Source organism: Carassius auratus, chromosome 23, assembly GCF_003368295.1.
Source record: "Carassius auratus strain Wakin chromosome 23, ASM336829v1, whole genome shotgun sequence".
NCBI classification, from domain to species: domain Eukaryota; kingdom Metazoa; phylum Chordata; class Actinopteri; order Cypriniformes; family Cyprinidae; genus Carassius; species Carassius auratus.
Window position 1 is genome coordinate 438587 of NC_039265.1, and position 20909 is coordinate 459495.

The window sequence follows — 20909 nt, forward strand, 5'->3', positions numbered from 1 at the left end:
TAGTGGCCCCTAAAGGATGCAGTGTCTCGTTCCCAACTAAGGGAACCATTATTACATTCATAACCTGAGACATTATGTATTGATGTGTGAACTGACCTGTATCCTAAGCATCAGGTGGCGGTTGGCGTGTTCCAGCTTCTTCTGACGGTTCTCCAGCTCTTTGGCACGCTGCTGCTCTCTCTGAAGTTTCCTGATGTAATCCACAGAGGCTTTCAGGATAGTGCCCTTGTTCCAGCGCATGTCCCTGAGCAACACACACAAGCAGCTGACACCAGCGCATCTGACAGACCCTCTATCAACAGCATTAGCCTCTGCCGTGATAACAGCACATCTTCATCTGCTTCATGTGTAAGTGTGTATCTACTGAACACTGCGGTGCTTACGGATCATTTGATTTAGGAATCAGAGTCCCCAATTCTTTGATTCGATCGTTAATGTTGAATCTCCGTCGCCTCTCAACTGAAACAGATGGAAAATGCATCTTAATATTACACAGTTGTATTTATAAATTCACATTTACAGTAATTTACTTACACTCAAAGTATAGGACAAAGACTGTAACTTAATTATGTCATTGTTACAAACTGAGGGACGAATGAAAATGGTTTTCTTTTGTTAAACTGGAACAGTTTTTCAGGCTGCTACCCTACATACAAAAGCAAACTCACTTAAGTTATGGTTGTCCTTTTTTTGCCTTTCCTTTGCGAAAGCGCGAACTTCAGCCTCTGAAAAAGATAAAGGAGTGTGAGAAGAGAAACTGAAAGCAGGATGTTTATCTGCCATATGTTTTGGCACCCTTTAAATGTCACTGCAGTTGTCTTTTATAGCACATTTTCTCTCACCAAAATCCCTTTTCCACAAAATCTAGATCATTTTCTGTATAGATTATTACTTACAGTTTTTTTTATGCGTAAATTACCGAGACACTATTAATCTCCAAGATGATGGTTGCCACTTACATACAACTTTACGAGGTCCCATGAAAATGTAAAAATGAAATGTTTATTCTGTAATATTACCTACTGTTTTATATACTACTTTTGAAAAATAGTAGGCAGCAAGTAGTGTACTGCAAAAAACAGTAAGCTAGTATCTAATTCTGAACATGACTGAACTTGAATGTAAAAAAATTTTATACAACAATTTAATAATTCTATATAACATTCAAATCTTACTAGGTTTTATATATATATTATTCAGCAAGTATGAATGCTTGTTTCTCCCACTGAATAAAAAAATTAAAAATGTTGTTATAACTTATCTCACAATTTTTATAAATTGTATCTGTTTTTTTTCTCTAAAGAATTTAGAACTGTGTGATACAAAGTTGCAATTGTGAGTTATAAAGTCAGAAGTGTGAGCTAATTTTTCTCCCTTAGAATTAACAACTCTCAACTGGAGTTTATATCTCACATTTCTGAGAAAAAGGTCAACATATAAACTAAGGACTCAAATTTACATCTTACAATTCTGAATTTGTTTCTTGAAGTTCGAAAGAATTGCGAAAAAAAAGTACAAATTGTGATACATCAACTCAAGAAGAAAAATCAACATTGATAATACTCAGAAACAAATAATAATAATAATAATCAGAAATGTTTCTTGAGCAGCAAATCAGCATATTAGAATGATTTCTGAAGGATCATGTGACACTGAAGCATGTAAAAAGTTTATATATAAACTAATGTGCCAGTATGGGTAAACCTAATCCATAAAACAATTGTAATCCATAGATTGATTATGTTTCAGTTTTTTTTTAACAGACATGCAGACGAGGAGAGAAATCTTCGAACGTACCCACAGGAAACCCTTCAGGCCTTTGATAGCTCTCAAACTTGCTACAGGAGCTGGGCTTGTCCATGATGTGCATCATGGCTGGAGATGGAGTAACTATGTAGCATACGAGCATATGTTTTCAATCTCTCAATCATATCATCATTCACATGACATTTCTACTCACTTTAAAAGGTGAAACACATTTCAGTACATCGTCAAAAGGCCTGGAGGGTCTTAGATGTTAAAGACCGACATTAACTAATTCATATGACTCTTACCAGAGAATTCCCTTTTAATGTTGGGCAGGTTAGCAGGGCACGAGTTACTGATAGAGATTCCCGGAGGCGGCATGCCTGGGTTACTATACATGTCCAAGAGGTTCGCTGACACAGGGATCTAGAAACACGAGAACATGTATATCACTGTCTCCCTTTTTTGTTCTTTTTGGAGCTCACTTTGTGGAAAAGTGCAGCATGTGTGTTCTGCCTATGACATGAGAGTCAGTAAATGAAGACTATTCAGTGTTCCTCTGCAGACAGCAGTCAGGCAGATATCAGATCAAGTGTTGACAGCTGGATCGCACTGTCTTCTACTACACTGACACCAGCCACAGCTCTGATTGTGTGAGATGACAGAAAGAGACAAAGTCTCACCAAGCTCACTGCTAATATAAAAATACACTCGAGTCACTGTAGTTCTTCAAACTTGTTGACAATGTTGGGGAAAGTTGCTTTTTAATGTAATGCACAGCAACATTGTGCTACGCCATAAAAAAAGTAACTAATTGCATCATTATGGAAAGTAATGCATTATGTTAGTTTTGCTTTACTTTTGTCACCTGTGCTGGGCTTGCTTGTTTGTTTTTTTAAAAACTAGTCCCCCAAAAGTTGTATTTTTGGCAACCGTAAAGGCCCTTTCACATCAGAAGTGAAATGAATAAGCCTCAAGCTGAAGGAAGTGTTTCTGCCTCTGCACTTATGCCCACTTTCTCTCAACATGGGGACAGGAGAGCTGTCAGTGAATAAATGGGAAAACAAAGTAACTTGTGTTACTTATACTGTATTATCAAAAGTATTGGGACACCCCCTTCTAATGAACAGGTGTGACTAGTAATTTCTATGAGTACAAATCTTAATGTTTAAGCATACAATGATATTCTAGGGAAGCAACAGTTTGGACAGGACCCTTTTCCTTTCTAACATGACATTGCCTCTGTGTGTAAGGCAAGGTTCAAAGACAAGTTATTGATTCAGTCAGTGTGGAAGAACTTAATTGGTCCCAGTCCTAATCCCAGTTGAACACCTCTGATGTGATTTAACATCCAGACTATATTATAACTGTTGCTATACAGTTAGTAGCACACAATTCCCTAGAATATCATTATATGCTTAAACATTAAGACTTGTACTCATGAAAATTACTAAAGTAGATTATGTAACTTTGCTTGTAAAGCACTACCCCCAACACTAGTTTACTTAACTAAATAAAAATATGGTATTATAGTAACTTTTTTTTTTTTTGACTAACAATTTGCTTTTCTGCAAGCAAAATAAAACAAATAACATAAAATAATAAATATTTCATTTCGGTAACCATTTTTTATTAAACAAGTTTAACTGAATACATATTTTGTATTACATTACTTACAGTTGCCAGCAAAATAAAATAAAATAAAACAATATATCTGTCACACCATCACTCTGTTTTGACTTTTGGTTGCCTGTTTCCCCTTGATTGCCTTCGGTAGTTCACCTGTGTCTAGTTAATTTAGTCATTAGTTCCTCTTCCATTTGTATAAATCCCCTTACAATGTATAAATTGTATAAGTTCTCTGAGCTAACAGTTATTGTGTTGAATGTTACCCTGAGTTTGTGTGTGTGTGTGTGCACATGTGTGTGAGTGAGAATACTTCCTTGTTCTGGTGGATTTAATATTTATCTGTTTGGATTATCTTTGTTGTGCACTTCTCATCTTGGCTCCATGGAGACTCATGACAATATCATTATATTAATTGTCTTTTCGCCAGAAAAAATTTATAAATACATAATTTCCTTACATTAGCACCGTTTTTTGTTTTTGTTTTTGGCAAGCAAAGAATAAAATATAATACAATAATTCATATTTATTTCAGAACTTTTTTTTGGCATGTAAAATTTATTACTACTGTCTTTTATTTTTTGGTTTTTGAAAAGCAAAAAAAAAAAAAAAAAAAAGACAATATAAGACTATTAATATTTAATTATGAGAACTGTTTTTAAGCAAAATGAAATTATATAATTATATTTATTATATAAATTATATAATAAAATATTTCATTATATTAAATGTAAATAAATAAATACATTTTACTGTTAAACTGTCTTGTTTTTGTCTTTTTGAAAACAAATAAATAAAAGTAATACTAATAAATAATGTAATTATATTACTATATAGGGCTCATAAGAGCATGAAATAGCGTTGTTTGTTTTTTCTGTGGTAGTCATTAGTCAATGGTTTGGAACTGTTCATGTGCTTCTGGTGACTTCAGCCAAGCAGCACTATCACACAACAAATATATAATTACAGTATGAAGATATGCCTCCTTCCACATAACTCATATTAGTTTTTACAAGAGCTGAAGATGTCAAAATGAATATAAGAGTGTATATACCGTGTTGGCCATCTGAAGTCCGGGGTCCAACGACAGTCCCATGATGTCATCATTGTAGCTGGATTCCAAACTAATGATGTCGTCGATGACATCGTCCATCTGAGAAAAACCAAAAGCAAAAGATATCATCAGCTGTCAGAGCTCATCCCCGGCGACAGCATAACGCACTGTGAAGTTAATTAACCCTGGAAAAATGCAAGAGTTCAAATCAACCAATAGCTATGCTGAAAACCGTCGGTTAATCTGACGCACATCCTAAAGAGCTGCACATTTCCTCTTAGATGCTGTCTAATCTATTAACACTTGTTTTAGCACATCTCTCTCTCACACACAGTGAGCAGTGACGCAATCCCCGCCAGCTGCTTCAGCGAGACGTTCACAGAGACACAAACCGTGAGGCTGGAGCCACTTCTACTGATGAGCAGGTAATGAGCTCTAAAAGGACATCTTCAGGATGTCTCTACCTGTTTATACACCATTTACCGATGCGCCTGGATTTGTGGGAAATGTGTTTGGCGTGCTCTTGGCGAATCTGTCAGGATCCTGTCGCCTCTGTCTAGTCTTGTTTATGGTGTTCATGTTTTGTTCTCTTCTTTGTGTTGAGCACATGCTTTCTGTTTTGATCATTTGCCATGTGCTCAGTATTACATCTTGGCTCATTTTTAGCCTCATGTCCTCCGCTTTATATTCTCCTTGTGTGTTTTGTCCTGACCTGGTTTGTCTTCTCAGTCTAGTTCTAGCTCTAGCTCTAGTCTAGCTGGTATAAACCCTACCAAAGGACCTTTTGGTTTGGCTGTGATATATTATATGTTTATGCCCAGGTTTGTGGTATATTTAGTTATTTTTGTTTTCCATAAACATCACAAAATCAAGCACTTTCAACACTTTCAGTGCTCTTGGGTTCTGTCTTATATCCTGACAGAACCTTATATAGAGCATGTCTGGGTCATTTTTTAATAAAGAAAATATTTAGAAACATCTTGGAATTGTGACTTTCTTCAATTACTTTTTATGATCCAGTATATGTCAGTAATTTTTTTAATAAAAAAAAAAAAAGAATAAATACATTATTATTCCTTAAAAATAGGTCTTACTTACCTTAAATATTTAGCAAAATATATATTTCATTTATTTATTTTGTATTTTTTTGGTTGGCTTACTATTAAATACTTTGATATTTCACTTTAATGGTTTCTAAAAAATAATGGCTCTATTAGTATAATTGCTGCAGATGCTGCAGAAAGTTATTTGATATTTATATATGATATTTATAAATTGTATTAATTAGTGCTTAATCGTGATTAATTGCATTCAAAATAAAAGTCTTTGTTTATATAATTTATGTGTATACTGTGTAGATTTATTTTATATATATATATAAATACACACATGCATGTATATATTTAAGAAAGATATTTTTATCTTTTAAATATATTTATATATAATATAAATTATATGAATATAAATATATACGTGTAAATATTTTTTACGTATGCTGTATGTGTGTGTAAAGTACATACACATTATGTAAACAAAAAAGTTTCTTTTGGATGCGATTAATTGCAATTAATTGTTTGATTAATTTTTATATTAACTTATGATTTTCCACATGCATACATTAAAAATCCATTAAAATTCAGTAAAAAGATATTTTTTTTTATGTTAAATATTTTGCAATATATATATATATATTTGATTTCTTTTCTGTTTTGGTTTTTGCTCGATTTGGTGCGTTTGGTTCAATTCTCTTCAGAAATATCATATTTTATCAACTTAAAAAATTAATAATAGATTATTATCTCATATTTCAGTTTGCTTGAAATCGCATGCAAGTTACTCAGCAGTGTCTGCTTTATGAATTTATGATTCTTGAGTTCAAGTAAGTCATTTACATATAGTGATTTTATTTTTATAATATGTTTTAAACCTGTTGTACAATATGTTTTTACAATATGTTTTTGTTGTTGTTGTTTCTTTGTTTGTTTGTTTTAGAAAAAAAAAAACTGATTTTGGATAAATGGATAAACCGGATAAATGTCCTCTTCATTATTTCTATATTTGATCCCCAATGACCTGCTGTCAAGGATTATATTAGCTGTTCACCAACTATGCTGAGGTCATTGTTATGGTTTGTGATATTTTTATGAATTCGATTCAAATAAACATTCAAATGTTAGGTAAACCTGATCAAGAAAACAACAATTGGTCAGCCAGACATGGCCTGCCACTGACATTTGGAGTCAAAATGAAGAAACTGTCAAACTACGTTCTGATAAAATACATAAACTGAAACCAACACTAGTTTTTTTGAGAAACCATTCTGTTTCTACACCTTTTCCTGATGTGCACCCTCAATAGAATGACTCTAACATAGTAACAACATTAACATTATGTATAACCCTCTCTGTATACATCTGGAAAATCATGAATCAATATAAATGTAATTTATAAATATAAGATATAAATAAATTTGATTAATGAAATAACTACTTCAAAGTTATACAAGAATCATACTGATGTAGCCATTGTTTTTAGAAGGCGCTGAAGTGGAATCTGACAGTGTTTTGTCATTACCTCTTTCTCGCAGTTGGAGTTGAGGGTCAGTAAGGCCATGGGACTGTTGGGGGCGCTGTTGCCCGGCCCCGGAGGCATTCCCCCGTGGTCAGGGGCCTGGCTGGGACACGGCAAGCTCACGGCCTGCGAGCCCAGCTTTCCTCCCAGCGTGGTGCACAGATACGCCTTCACCTGCTGCCTCTGAGCCTGCTGGATGTGATACTTCGTGGGGTTTTCAAGATGTGTTTGAACCTTCAGACAGAGAGAGAGAGAGAGAGACAGAGAGAGAGAGAGAGTCAGAATCACAGACAGGAAATAATCACGCATCACACATGATGAGGAAGTACCATGTAACACAGTTAAGAACTCAAGTAACTAACTATTCTCATTCATTTTGCTGTGCTATTATGATCTCTTACTCTTTTTCTGTGGTCATTACATTACATTTGTGAAATAAAACAAACACACTGAACCACACAAGAATAAATAAATACATAAATCTAAGATCATGAGATTTTTGCACGTAAAAACGCATTAAAACTTAGATATAAGAATAGACTTTATTTTCTTCAGGTAAAATATTTTATGAAATAAAATGGTTATATTTTAAATAGTAAATGGTAAAATATTGTATGAAATAATTTTTGGTTAATTTATCGACTGGTGCTGTTGTATAAATTGTTTTTTGTTCCGCTGTGAAATAAAAGACATAATGAACCACACCAAATTAATTAATTAATTTAATCTAAAAATTACAGACAGAAAAGGGTAAAATGTCTAAAAATGTTTTCTATTCACCCTTCACACCATGTAAACATAATAATTCACTATTTGTAATGAAATATTATTTTTTTAATAATATATTTTATGATATTACTTACCAACAACAATAATTATTATAATTATTATTTAAAGTAAAAAAAAGTCAATAACCTGAACCATTTTATCCCACTTCCAAGAATTCTGTAATCACTGTTCCTTCGTCAAATCAGTAATAATTACTGTAATTTTCCAAAATAGCCTCCCATTCTATTCATAGCTCAGTTATTCATCTCTTAAGTTCCTCCTCCACATGAGCCATGCAAACATAATGACCTTTACACTCAGAGGTCACGACTCAAACCACACATGACACACTTAACAAGTGTGTAGGACAAACAGGACAAGCCCTAGACTACAGACTGCAGCTTTAGTGTAGGTATTATATGACTTATCAAATATTATAAATATGTTTGATCACTGCTGTGAATGAAACCTCAACTATTAGATCAACTGAAGCGAGTATCTATTAAATTGATTTAAGCATTGAAGAATGCAACTGGTTGTGCCTAAAAAGGGCTGAATAACCGATTAGCTTTGCCTGTTGGACAATTAACACAAGACACAACAAACACTAGTGAACTTGTGCTGTTTTATGTCAAAATATGCCTTCACGGAGCAACTGTGACGTCAATGTGAGGTTGAAACAATGGAGTCTTTCTGCGGCTCATAGTGACTCCAGCAGCAAACATCTCCCAGCTCTGTCTCGTCTCTGCCTGCCTCATTCAGATCTCAAACATGAGAAAGACTGACGAAACACACGCGTGACCTTTCACAGCTCAACCGTCACTTTTCCAGCTGTTCTCTGAGGAACGATAAAGTGTGCATGACTAAACCGAACGTGAACCTCATTATAACACTGCTCTGAAAACTGTGTGTCTGTGCTGATATGAAGGAATTTCTGTCTGGATTTTTCACAGGTGTTTCACCTGCATTATCACTATTATCACCAACTATTACTGTACACTGTAATATAGCATGCTGTTGAGCTTGTCATTGTTTAACTAGTTGCTTAAAGGTGCAATAGGAGATCTTGGAAAATGCTAACATTAGCCAGATAGCACTGAAAGCGAACATCCCACCCTGCAATCTCTGTCCAAAGCCACACCCCCTGAACGCACTTATACTCACAGACCAGAATACCAGAGACAACATTACTACAACAGGCTACATCAGTTGCTCCCAATTACAGCCCCTGTTCTGAAGTGAAGTGAACCCCTGCTCAGGGAGGAGGGAGCAATGAACACGGTGTAGGGATCATATCGATCGCAACACAGTTCATTCACGAATCTCTATTTTAACGAGTTGGTTATCTGAATCAGGTGTGTTAATAAGCGAGACATGCAAAATACGTGCTCGAGCACTGGAATTGCGAACCGCTGGGATACATCATGTGTCATAAACCCACAAGAAAACTTTAAAAGTATTACAATACCAGGAAGGAAGACCGGGTTGTTTATGTTTGTCTGCCATTATTAGCTCTGTCTGCAGAACGCGCTAATGATGTACTCTGTCTCCGATTTTCAAAAAGGCGTCATTGAATAAAGATGAGAAACGTTACGTACTGCATGTTTAATAATAATAATTCCTTACATTTATATGTTTAAATATCAAAACGAGGCACAAATGTTTTTATATCACTATTTCTGAAGGAAGACTTGCATGTTTTATGCCTTATTTATGCAGCAAACATAATTTGTTTGTTATCAAAAAAATATCAACTCTAGAGGGACTTGGCTGTTGTTATTGATTCTATTTGGAAGTCTACAGGACGTTAAGTTAGGTCCACAAAAGCATGCATGCGCAGTAATGTTTGTTTATGTTGTTGCTGTTGAAACCATCTGTAGGGATGGACTTCCATCCAGAATAACAAAAAAAAAATTATGAAGACAATCACCTATTGCACCTTTAAATTATAAGATTGTATGATCTCTTTTTGGATATACCATTTTTGGGGCCTGGAGAAGTTTTGTCATGCCCTGACAGTTGTGCTTTTTTCTGTTTCTTATACACATCTAAATGGCTAATCTCACTGTAATCAGCACAAACTGGGATAGAATAATATGTGTGCAGCAGGTATATACATGATTGTGTTTTTGAGAAAAAAAATTATGCGTGGTTAGTGAAAAACTAAAATGTTAAAACACTTGAATAAGGCCATAAAACAAATAAAGAATGTTGGTTCCAGGGATTTTTGAGAACTGGAGCTTGTAGCCTAGAACTTTTTGGATTTACCAAAAAGTGTTACCAAAGTTTAAATATAGTAATTTATCAAGCACACAAATGTTGCACTTCTTGGGGCAGACCTTCCATCATCCTCTTGAAATAAGAGGGGTTTAAATCTCAGCATGGCCTGAAGGGACAGACTTGAGTCAGAGGTTGAGCAAGTCAACGTTTCAACCATAAAGCTATAACAATTCTACCCTAAGCCAAGAATTGAGCAGTGCAGATGTAAAATCAGTCCTTTAACAAAGGAAAAGTCAGTTATCATTTACTTTCTATAAAAGTAGCAGATCTGACTTGTCTGCACATATTCAACTTTGCAAATACGCATTGAGAGGGGTCTCGACGGGTTTGATGTCAATAGCTCTCACATAGTTGTCTTGTGTATTTGACGCCAAGCCTGGAGCGACACATCTTGATATGTAGTATTTTATTGTTTGCAATTTATTAATTTCTTTTCAGTTATTTTAGCTTCTTCACAGTTTAGATCACTTTCAATGTACAGAAAACTGCAGCTCATATATTCTGCAAACTTCTGCTAAAACTTCTGCTTGTCACGTAGCTGTGCTCTGAGGAGGTGCATGACACGGGTAATCCAATAACAGTCTTTTGTTATAACCCACAAAACAAATACAAGGAATCGAGGAGCTGGGGTAGCACAAAATAATAACCAATCAGGACAGGACAGAAATGGGGAGATATACAAACAAAAGAGAGAGACTAATGTATATTAGAATGAACACAGGTGAACAGAATGAACTAATCAGGGCAACCAAGAAAAACTAGGTCACGAGGAGCAAAGCAAAACACAATGTAAACATAGAGAAAGTTACAGAAAAAGACAAAACCCAGTGTCATAACCCTGACACTGCTGAAAAAGTGTTTGGTTAAGTTATGTATGACTTGAAGCTAAATAGATGATGTGTTTCCTGTTTGTACAAACTATATTCAAGTCCATCGCATTGGATTATTTGCATACTGAAGTCCTAAATCTGAAGCTCAATAACAAACCGTTTCCTGCAGCTGAAAGTTTCTCAAACATGTTTTTGTTAAAGGACACGCTCATGCAGTCGAGAGGGCAAAAGGCATCTAACAAAGCTTGGCCTTCTTTGCCTCGTCTTTGCTTGTCTTGTGTGCTGGTCTTTGCCGCTGGCTAGATACTGTCACAAGAACATCCTCCTCAATCCTGAGACTGCATTGAGACACACTGTCTGGGGTTTAGATGATGCACTAGTGCAGCACTGAACTATCATGTCGCATGCGTATAAAAATGTTTTTGTTTAACATGGACAAGACTCTCATTGATTCGTATGTGTGCTCTAGGGGTTCTTACTAGTGCTCGATGGATATGGGTGCTGATAGATGATTAAACACAAAATCACACTTTATATACTAGCAGTCAAAAGTTTGGGATAATGAAGTCTTTTAAGCTCACCGAGGCTGTATTTGATTTGATAAAAAATATTCTTAGAATTAAGAAAACGTAAAATGTAATTTATTCCTGTGATGCATCATAATTGATGAGCCTCATTCCTCCAGTCTTCAGTGTCACACGATCCTTCAGAAACCATTCTTATATGCTGTTTTGCTGCTCAAGAAACCTTTCTGATTAATATCAGCGTTGAAAACAGTTGTGTTGAGTCTTATTTTTGTGGAAACTGTGTGATACACTGATTGGTTCAAAAGTTAGATAAAAAAAAAGATTAATATTACTACACTTTTATTTTAAAAAAGAACTTTATATTCATCAAAGAGTATTGGAAAGAAAAAAAACACAGTTTCCACAAAAGTATTAAGCACCAAAACACTGATAATAAGAATAATCATATAACTGTGCAATGATTTCTGAAGGACTGTGTGAAATAAATAAATAAATAAATCCAGCTAGCAAGCCAGGATTGCATTGAAGATTTGTTTCAGAAACCTTTAAAAAAATCTTACTGCAAACATATGGAAAAGAGCATATCCATAGAGAAAAACCCAGAGTCAGTTTTCTGAAACGTTTTGAATGAGTTTCAACTGTGGTTTTAGTTTTGGACAGTCAGACTCTGTCTGCAAAAAAAATAAATAATAATAATACCTTGGACATTCTCGACACTATTTTCCTATTTAATACTGTAAGGCTGCTTTGACACAATCTGCATTGTTAAAAGTGCTATATAAATAAAGGTGACTTTACCTTATTTTTCTTTTTTTTGCAGGCTGCTCTTATTCATACACTACAAATAAATATAGACTGAAGCTGTCAGGCTTTAAACATTGTAATAATGACCAAAGTACCATTAAAGTATCCACACTGACTTGTGTGCTGTAATATTCTCTAAGTTTTCTGAAAACATACTAAAGTGTTTATTGAAGAGATAAAGAGATAAAAAATAAAGTCACTATTCACTGAAAATCTTCCTCTGCCACACCGTTACACTTTTCCTCAAGAGTAACTACAAAGCACTACTGATGATGATGATATTATTAGAAGCAGATTTGGATTACAACACAATGGCAACAGTTTCACAGAACAGTTTCACAGACTAGTACAAACCAGATGTTTAAGACCTCCTTTTCACTGAAGCAGTATTAGGCGGCGGCAGAAGTCAAATCCATAAGCTGTATCGCTAAACATGTTTCTTGTGTTTTGATTTTATTTCTTTGAAATTGTGAACAGGCAATGGTGAAAGTGATCGGCTATGATCCTATATCCCACTTTTCCAACTTATTTTCCCTCTTCCCAGCGTTAAATATCCACTGGAATGAAACGAGCACTACTAATTACAGGCATTCTTTACTGAATTAGCGTTAGGTGTGTGCTAAGACCGTTCTTGCCTTTGTCTCGCTCCCAAACCTGATCCTGTACTTATTTCTGAAAAGATCAAAGGTCACTTGGCTAATTAGGGGCCAATCAGTCTTTAGACAAACTCATCTGAGCTTAATGTTTTCACTTTTCAAGTCCAGCGGCTCTGCCTGGTACACCTAAGCTAATTTCACATCGCTGTGTGAAGGGGCGACTAAGCTAGTTAGAGACAGACAGTCTCAAAGCTTTCTTTTTCCTGCTTTCTTTTGATCGTTTGCTGTTTTATTCTTATAAAAAAAAGATGGGAAAAGCTTTCATCTCCTCTTATATAACAGGAACTTGTAAAACTTCAAATCTGTCATTTGTAGATTTCAGTGGGAAACCATTTAAAAGGCAGAAATGTATCAAAAGATCTTACATCAAATGTATCATCTTAGTTTAAAGTGGTTTCAAATATTTTATTCACAATCAGTTGCACTTTCTCTATTTTTCTAATGTTTTTACTATACATTATTATAGGGGTGACCCCGAACAGTCAAAGATTCGATGCTTTGATAGAAGAAGCCTGATTCGACTATCCATCTTTCAGTCGAATATTCGCGGGGTGTTATGATCATGCCATGTCAAATGTCTGATTTCACATAGAACTAGTGGTTTTCTCCCAATAAGTTAATATACAGCCTATTAAAATAATGCTGTAATTGTGAATAAAGATCTAAAAGGAAAGAAGTTTCAAATAAATATTTTAACATGCATGAATATATCCAAGCATCCCTATAGGTTTGAGTTTCACTTTCCATAATTCGCAACCGAGGAGCATCTTGGTGGCAGGGATTTAAAACTTTAACAAGACTCAAACTGACACAGACAGAGTGAAAGACTGGATTTTTTGATCAGGTAGTGTACAAGTGATTTCAAAATATATCAGCCGGTTTATATACTGTATATTGTGTAGTGTTGGGCGATACGACAATCACAATATTATTGTGCATGGGTGGAGTACGAGTGGGGGCTCTATAATACACCCGACGAAATGCGACGCAAGGCGCAGTGCAAGTGTGTTTGCTAGTTTCAGTACGGTGCCATTCACATTTTCCCGTCCAGCTCCACATCGTTTAATTAGCAAATGCATTTGCGCTCATTTTTGCACCCATGGGCGCATTTTTACAACTGGAATACAATTAAATTTCATTCACCTGTGTTTCATATACACATAATCCTTTTTGGATTACAGTCCGTCATCAAAGTGATACATTTAATTATTCTGGCTGCTTTGAGAAAAGGCTATACATGATCTGCCCACTGAAGGATCCTCACATGAGCCTACTAGTCGGGACAACTTCTGTATGTTTACAGACATGATGTATTGACGCAGCAGCATGCTTGAATTTCCTGCGATAACCTACCGTAAATTAGAAAACAATGTTATAAGCTAACTATTTTGAATCAGGCTAAAGTAAGGGATAGTTTTGAACACTGGCTGGTTATGTACTTTCTCAAATATTGATTTTGGATCAAGTATTTAGGTATTTGATGTCCATCTTTTATTGATTGCCTGTTCATTTTCTTGGCCTAAACCTATCATGACTTGATTCCAGTATATATTTCTGTTGTTGAACTAAATTAAAATGTAATATGGATAAAAATATAAACTACAGTTTTTAGGATTAGGGCCAAAAATCCAAACAAAATTGGCAACGGAATTCAATCCCTTTAACCCTCTGGAGTCGATTAACACGAATACGCATTATTATATATACTAGGGATGGGTGTTTTACGCAAATATCACATTTGAATATTTGAGCTCACAAAAAACAAATATTCGAATATTCGTTTATTTAAATTAAGTTTAATGAGACAGACGTTATTTTTCAGCAACATTACACACAATAAGCTTGAACATTACACATCGTGTTTTGTAGCTGAAAACCTTTAACAATGCATGCAAAAAAACACAAGTAGGCTACAGATTAAAAAATAAATAAATAAATAAAAGTGAACAGAACAAACGTAAAGCAGCCTGCAGCAATTAGGCTTTTGTAGAACGTAGCCTACACTTAACTGTGAAACTTTTAAAACTGTCAGCAAATATTTTTTGCTTTTCTTTCTATTGTTTTACATGTTCTTGTTAAAAAATACGAGCATGTAAACATGATCGGGGGAAAGTCGGCTCCTTAGTCTGTTAACAATAAGGCCGGTCGCTGTGAAAACGCGTTATTTGAAAACAAATAATGGTGTGCTAAGAGACTAAGTTTTGTGAAGCACTTCGTGTTTTCGTTTCACCAATGAATGGGATCCTCATCTGGTGGAATACATGGCTCCAGCAAGAGCTGTTCGCACTCGTCTCGGCTGGACTCTCTGTAATCATCGCTGAAGAACTGAAGAAGAAGAAAAAGATCTTCTCCGACGAGTGGGCATTGCATCCTCTGCATCGTTGGTGACGCACCACTTGCATCAAGGAAGATGTTCTGATAATGCTCAAAAAAGTTTTTTTTCTTAATTCACTCATGTTTTCATCGAGAAACCCGAGATGTTGTGCCGAGGGTCTAGGGCAGACGCGAGAAGAGGAGTTTTCACTGCATTCTCCAAGTTAGCGGAGTTTATTCGTTGCTTGAGAGCAACAATGTTCTTGAATTCGGTCACTTTCTGTGATTCTCCACAGCATATCTGAAGTACTGCAGAAGACCACAGTTCTTAAAGCCTTTTGCGCCCTCAAGTTCGTTATTTCCAATGTAGCTGTATGTGCGCTCATAATGGAAGCGACGCGGTTGCGATGCGCACGAGGTGCGATGCACCCGTTTTTTCCAGCCGCGTCCGCAACGCATCAAGTTAAAAACATCTCAACTTTCAGAATGCCGCAAGCGCACCGCAGGTCATGTGACAAGAACTAACCAATCAACCTCATCCTTTCCCATAACAACGTTGAAAGCTCAGCCAAGATGAAGGAACAGCTGATCATAGCTGTATATGGATTGCCATTTTGAAATAAATTTAATAGCAGAGCTACTGCAAACGATTTTTTTTGTGCTGCAAATCCATTTATCCTTTGCTGAAATTTCCCTGTATTCATGGTGAGAGCGCGTCATTGTTGCTTAGCAATGGCAGATGCCTCAGGTGCACTTATGCCCGAGCGCTTTGGAAAGGAGAAAGCAGCGCGCATAACGTTTTCCAAGCGTTTTAGGCGCCATATGTGAACGGCCCCTTATTCATTCATTAATTCTTTTTGCTTGCATACATCTTCAAATATTTTTATTTATCGAATAATTACAGCAGAATGAATATTCGAATGTTCGACTATCCATGCACACCCCCAATATATACGAGAGGCATTTTCTCCTGATAACCCCGAAAAGAACTTAAATTACACTTTCAGTTTTGATCGTACAGATAATAGCAATACATCAATCGAATCTGTAAAGGGTCTACTGTTTTGTGTGCAGACATAATAACAACAAAACTTTGTGCATTTATAAAATAAAGATAACAAACAGACAAGCAGTCTGCAGCCTTTGTCTGCGCTGATCTTCATTTAGACATGCATCATTAAAATGAACTGTAACTCTGTGAATACTCAACGAAGAGACATGAGAGAGATATCTATAGAAAGCTTGACATGTCTTCTTTAAAACTAAACAAGTGCTGTCGAAAACAGATATTCTAATGTGACCACGCCCCCGCGCTTAACACACTATTCAGATTCAAACTGAAGCGCGCGGCTTGAATACACCCATAACAGAAACCAGTATGCACCCACACAGAAGAAAAAGCAGCGAGACTGTTCTTCAAGTTCTTTTATTTTACTGTTTGCTTCGCGATTAGAGGAATAAGACATAATTCACCCCAAAAAGATGTGATGTGGTTGAGGATTTGAGAAATGGATTTCCTCAGAAAAAAAAGAATGAAGCACTTTATTCAGCAGAGATCAAACATGAGTAAGTCTCTTTTTATTTATTTATATACTTGTACTAGTTTTCACATAACGTGTAAATATTTTACTAGTTAGACTTTTTCCAAACTATAATTCCTGACTAAATGTATAATCGAATGAAATATTATGACGTTTCAATAACAATATACAATACTATACCATTCAAAAGCTTGATATATATATATATAAATAATATAAATGTAACAAATATATGTAACTGTAACATTTAGAGTTCCCCTCCAAAAAACCTGAAAAAATATTCTCAGCACTTTTCAACATTAATAATTATAATAATGATAAATATAAATGGTTTTGTAGAAAATCTGATTGTTAAAAGGATTTCTGAAGGATTGTGTGACTGGAGTAATGATGCCAAACAATTAGTTTGAAAGTCAGCTTTGATTGTTTCTAATAAACTGTTTAACTGCTCCCCCAAGTGGATATTAAATTATGTTGTGGGATAATTAAATATATTCTAAATAACCTACAAACATAAAATTATATAGATTTATTTTGTTCACACATTCTTTCTTGTAACACCTCCCTCTCAGTGACACAGCTGAATGAGAGGCTCATTATGCAGCTCATTATGCAGCTCATTATGCAGGCCTTTGTTTTCTCAGGTGTAAATCACAATGATATTCATGATAGTTGACACCTACTCGCATATGACTTTTACCAACAAAAAGTGTCTTAGAAAAAAATGTAAATCAATATATGGTTTTCTGTAAGTGAGTAAACAAGATGATTTTCACACAATTTATAGGCTACAAGCTCCAGTTCTCAAAAGTCCCTGGAACCATTGTTCTTTATGTGTTTTATGGCCTTATTCAAGCGTTTTAAAATTTTTGGTTTTTCACTAACCACGCACAATCATGTAAATACATGCTGCTCTCATATTATTATATCCCAGTTTGTGCTGATTACAGTGATATTAGACTTTAGCCATTTAGATGTGTATAAGAAACTGAAAAAAGCACAAATATCAGGGCATGACAAAACTTCTCCAGGCCCCAAAAATACCCTTAGACTCCAGAGGGTTAATCTCTTAAACTGTCTTCTCTACTCATTTACGAATGAACATAAATCAAAAGGGAACACTTTTTCAGAGCCTTTAGGTTACAAAGTTACAAACTATGATATTATGCTTTCACAAACTTTAATAGGTACAATGAATACGCATTTCTTTCTTGTCTGTATCATACATATTGTTGCTAAAACCAAAACGCGGTGGTAAGACATTGTTTGTGGTAAGATGAAGCAGGTTTTTGGATTGAAGGCAGTGTGTTTTAATCGTTGACAGCCGTTCGATGGCTTGAATGACCAGCACATCATCAGCTTAGCATAAGTAACGACTGACTGAACATAAATACTACGTTAAGGTTACGGAGTACATGCCATGCCTTTTATCCTTTGATCTAACCCACACAAAATCAGACGCTAATGTATCTGTTGTTTTCAAACACAACTAAGGTGATTCGGCAAGGTTTCAACAGCATATTTTCTCTCTGTAAGCCATTTATTTAAAACATTTCCCCTTTTATTAAACATTCATATTCCATCTTGATGCCCAGTTAATGTATACTGGAATTAAAAAATTTGAGTTTATAAAAAATCATGAATTACGCTAGACCTACAGCACAAAATATCAAAAGTACCATGCACTTTTCTTTCATTTTCATTAATGAAACAGTATTTGGATCGGAGATCTACAGTAGCATGCTGGGTGCTCTTTTAATTTGTGTGATCAGCTTCTGTTGACAGGGGAGCTTCACACATAAATATAGTACATTTCACACGTCGAACAAAAACTGTTGTGTGAGAATGAAAAAATGGGAGCATTAATTGCTTCATACATATCCCTAAGGTGTTTCAACATAATATGAACAAAATAGAAACTGCAAAGAACAAGTTAATTAACATCAAACCTGAGTATAGAGCCATGTTTCCCTATAAGAAAATGCATGACTTTTCATTTCTACTCATAAAAAAGTGTCTAATTTAAATTAAATTAAAATTTGGTTAATTTATGAAATACACCTAAGAAAAAATTAATAGTTAGAAAAGGAAGCTTTGAAGTGGCAATATATTTTTAATATATAGACTGATAATTGAATTCAAATGATAATATTAGAAAGGAATCTAAAATTAGGCTTCACTTATAAAACACAACTAAAAAAAACTAAAAAGTTAAAAGCTTTAAAGTGGCAAAATACATAATTAAGCTAAATTAATTTAAAATAAGTATTAGCTTATAAAATACAGCTAAGGAAAAAAAATAGAATATAGAATAATTAAATGGAAAATACTACAGCAAATAGAAAAATCATAAAAGAAACGATAACAATGACTTGAACAGGACTGTAAGGTAGAATAATATTGTCCATGAACTTGGTGTCTGAACTTAAAATATAACCAGAGCATGTTAGTTAGCTGAGACCTTAACATAGGTAAAAAGACCAAACACAAACCAGATAAATACTAAAAATATCTTAGTCTTAGTCATGCAATATCACCATTATCGATGCATATTTGAAAAATCAATACAGCTGAATATTCTAGCACCAGAATAAAACAACAATCAACTGTTTCCCATGCCTATCAGAGACAGCTGATAGCAAGGCACCTACTTTTCCTCGATAAATGACCAAATTTAACATAACGGCTCTTACCGAGTGACATTAGCAGCCAAAGTCCTTTGGGATGCGGCAGATTTAGCTGTAATTATCGCAGTCTGTGCACAATAGCACAGAAATCAGTAACAGTCTATAGTTCTGCAGACTAACAAGGAATCAAAGCTATGAAAAAAATTTGAATGTAGCTGAGCAAATAGGATTAAAGATGGCTAATTCCAAGAGGCTGGAGCACAGCATGCATTAAAGAGGAATTCTCTGGGGAAAGATAATCCCCATATGCGTTTTAACACACTTCACTGTCCCCTGCCCACCCCGCTCCCTCCCTCCCTTACGGACAGTATCATAATCAGACACGCTTCAGCTGATAAAGACTTAAGTACAAGTTGAATTGAGCAGTCAGCACTGAAGAACAAATGCATTATATGCTAATGTCGGCACAGCCAAAGCATGGAAAGTAGTGGAGAATGTCAGCGTAGAAAACATGGTCAGCTGAGGCTTTGCTGCGAAATCTTTAGTTTTCCGATTTTACACACTGTTACAAACCAATGCTTGTCTGAATTGATAATAAATTGCAAGTCTATTTTGCATTCTCGGTGTCTCCACATGGGGCGCTATAGCAAGCATTAACATAAACTCTCTTTCAGCTGAGAAGCCACTTCTATTGGTCTTCTAACGGTCACATGTCTTCAATGATACGAATTCACAAAGCAAGTTCGGTATATATATGTGGCGAGTGGGGCGGGGCCGAGAGGCGTGGGAACGAGGAGTGAGGCCAGGTGTAGTGATTGAAGATGAGCTGCACCTGCGCCCCACCGCCAGTATCGAGTCCCATGTAGGAGATGGAAGGATATAAAAATGGAGCGACGACCGTGAAGGACGAGAGAGGACCAGGCCTGGGACATTATTTTATGTTTGCTTTTTATTTATGCGCACCAGACGTCCGTGAGGGGCTGGTGCACCGTTTTGTGTTTATTTTTCAATTATTAAAATGTTTTGATTGTCCGCCGGTTCCCGCCTCCTTCTTCCCGATGTATATGGAGTTTTAATATCGTTACAATATACTTCGGTATATATATGCATCCTTTTCTTGTCTTCTGCATTCGCATCATGTATTTGAATGGAAGTCAATGGAACTAATAAGTGTAGTATGAGCGGATCTCTAAACAGGACAGAACACCTAACCAACTATTTACCAGTTTTCGCACCTTTAGTACCATAATATTTGTCCATTTATTCAACTGTAACAGTAGTATTATTTACAATTAGTTTTGAGCAGTAACCATGCAGTTATTATTTTGTGATGCAGGATAAGATTCCGTTCAACTTTTTTTCAATTTATAAGATCTTGATTTTATTCACATTTAATTCCATTTCCCCAATTTTGTGATGCTGGATGAGATTAAGATTCAGTCAAGGTCTTGGTTCACATTTAATTTGATTATAAAACATTTGGGAATATTTCAATTATAATTGTTCTATACGTGCTGTATTTCTTTGATACACACACACACACACAAAATAAATCATATTTCAATA

The 20909-nt window shown here is 35.3% G+C and overlaps 1 protein-coding gene across 4 annotated transcripts in view; it reads right to left on the reverse strand.

Moving 5' to 3' along the window:
* The window catches only part of mitfb (melanocyte inducing transcription factor b), a 45459-nt gene that overhangs the window by 6880 nt on the left and 17670 nt on the right, over positions 1–20909 (reverse strand). For 2 of the 4 annotated variants that reach the window (XM_026199131.1, XM_026199133.1), the window contains exons 3-9: positions 7001–7231; positions 4427–4525; positions 2055–2172; positions 1798–1890; positions 669–725; positions 384–459; positions 97–244 (exon numbers count right to left, since the gene is read on the reverse strand). In XM_026199131.1, coding sequence (XP_026054916.1) covers positions 97–244; positions 384–459; positions 669–725; positions 1798–1890; positions 2055–2172; positions 4427–4525; positions 7001–7231 — 822 coding nt within the window. The remainder of the gene's footprint in view (positions 1–96; positions 245–383; positions 460–668; positions 726–1797; positions 1891–2054; positions 2173–4426; positions 4526–7000; positions 7232–20909) is intronic. The other 2 variants (XM_026199134.1, XM_026199132.1) reach the window with 1 other exon arrangement.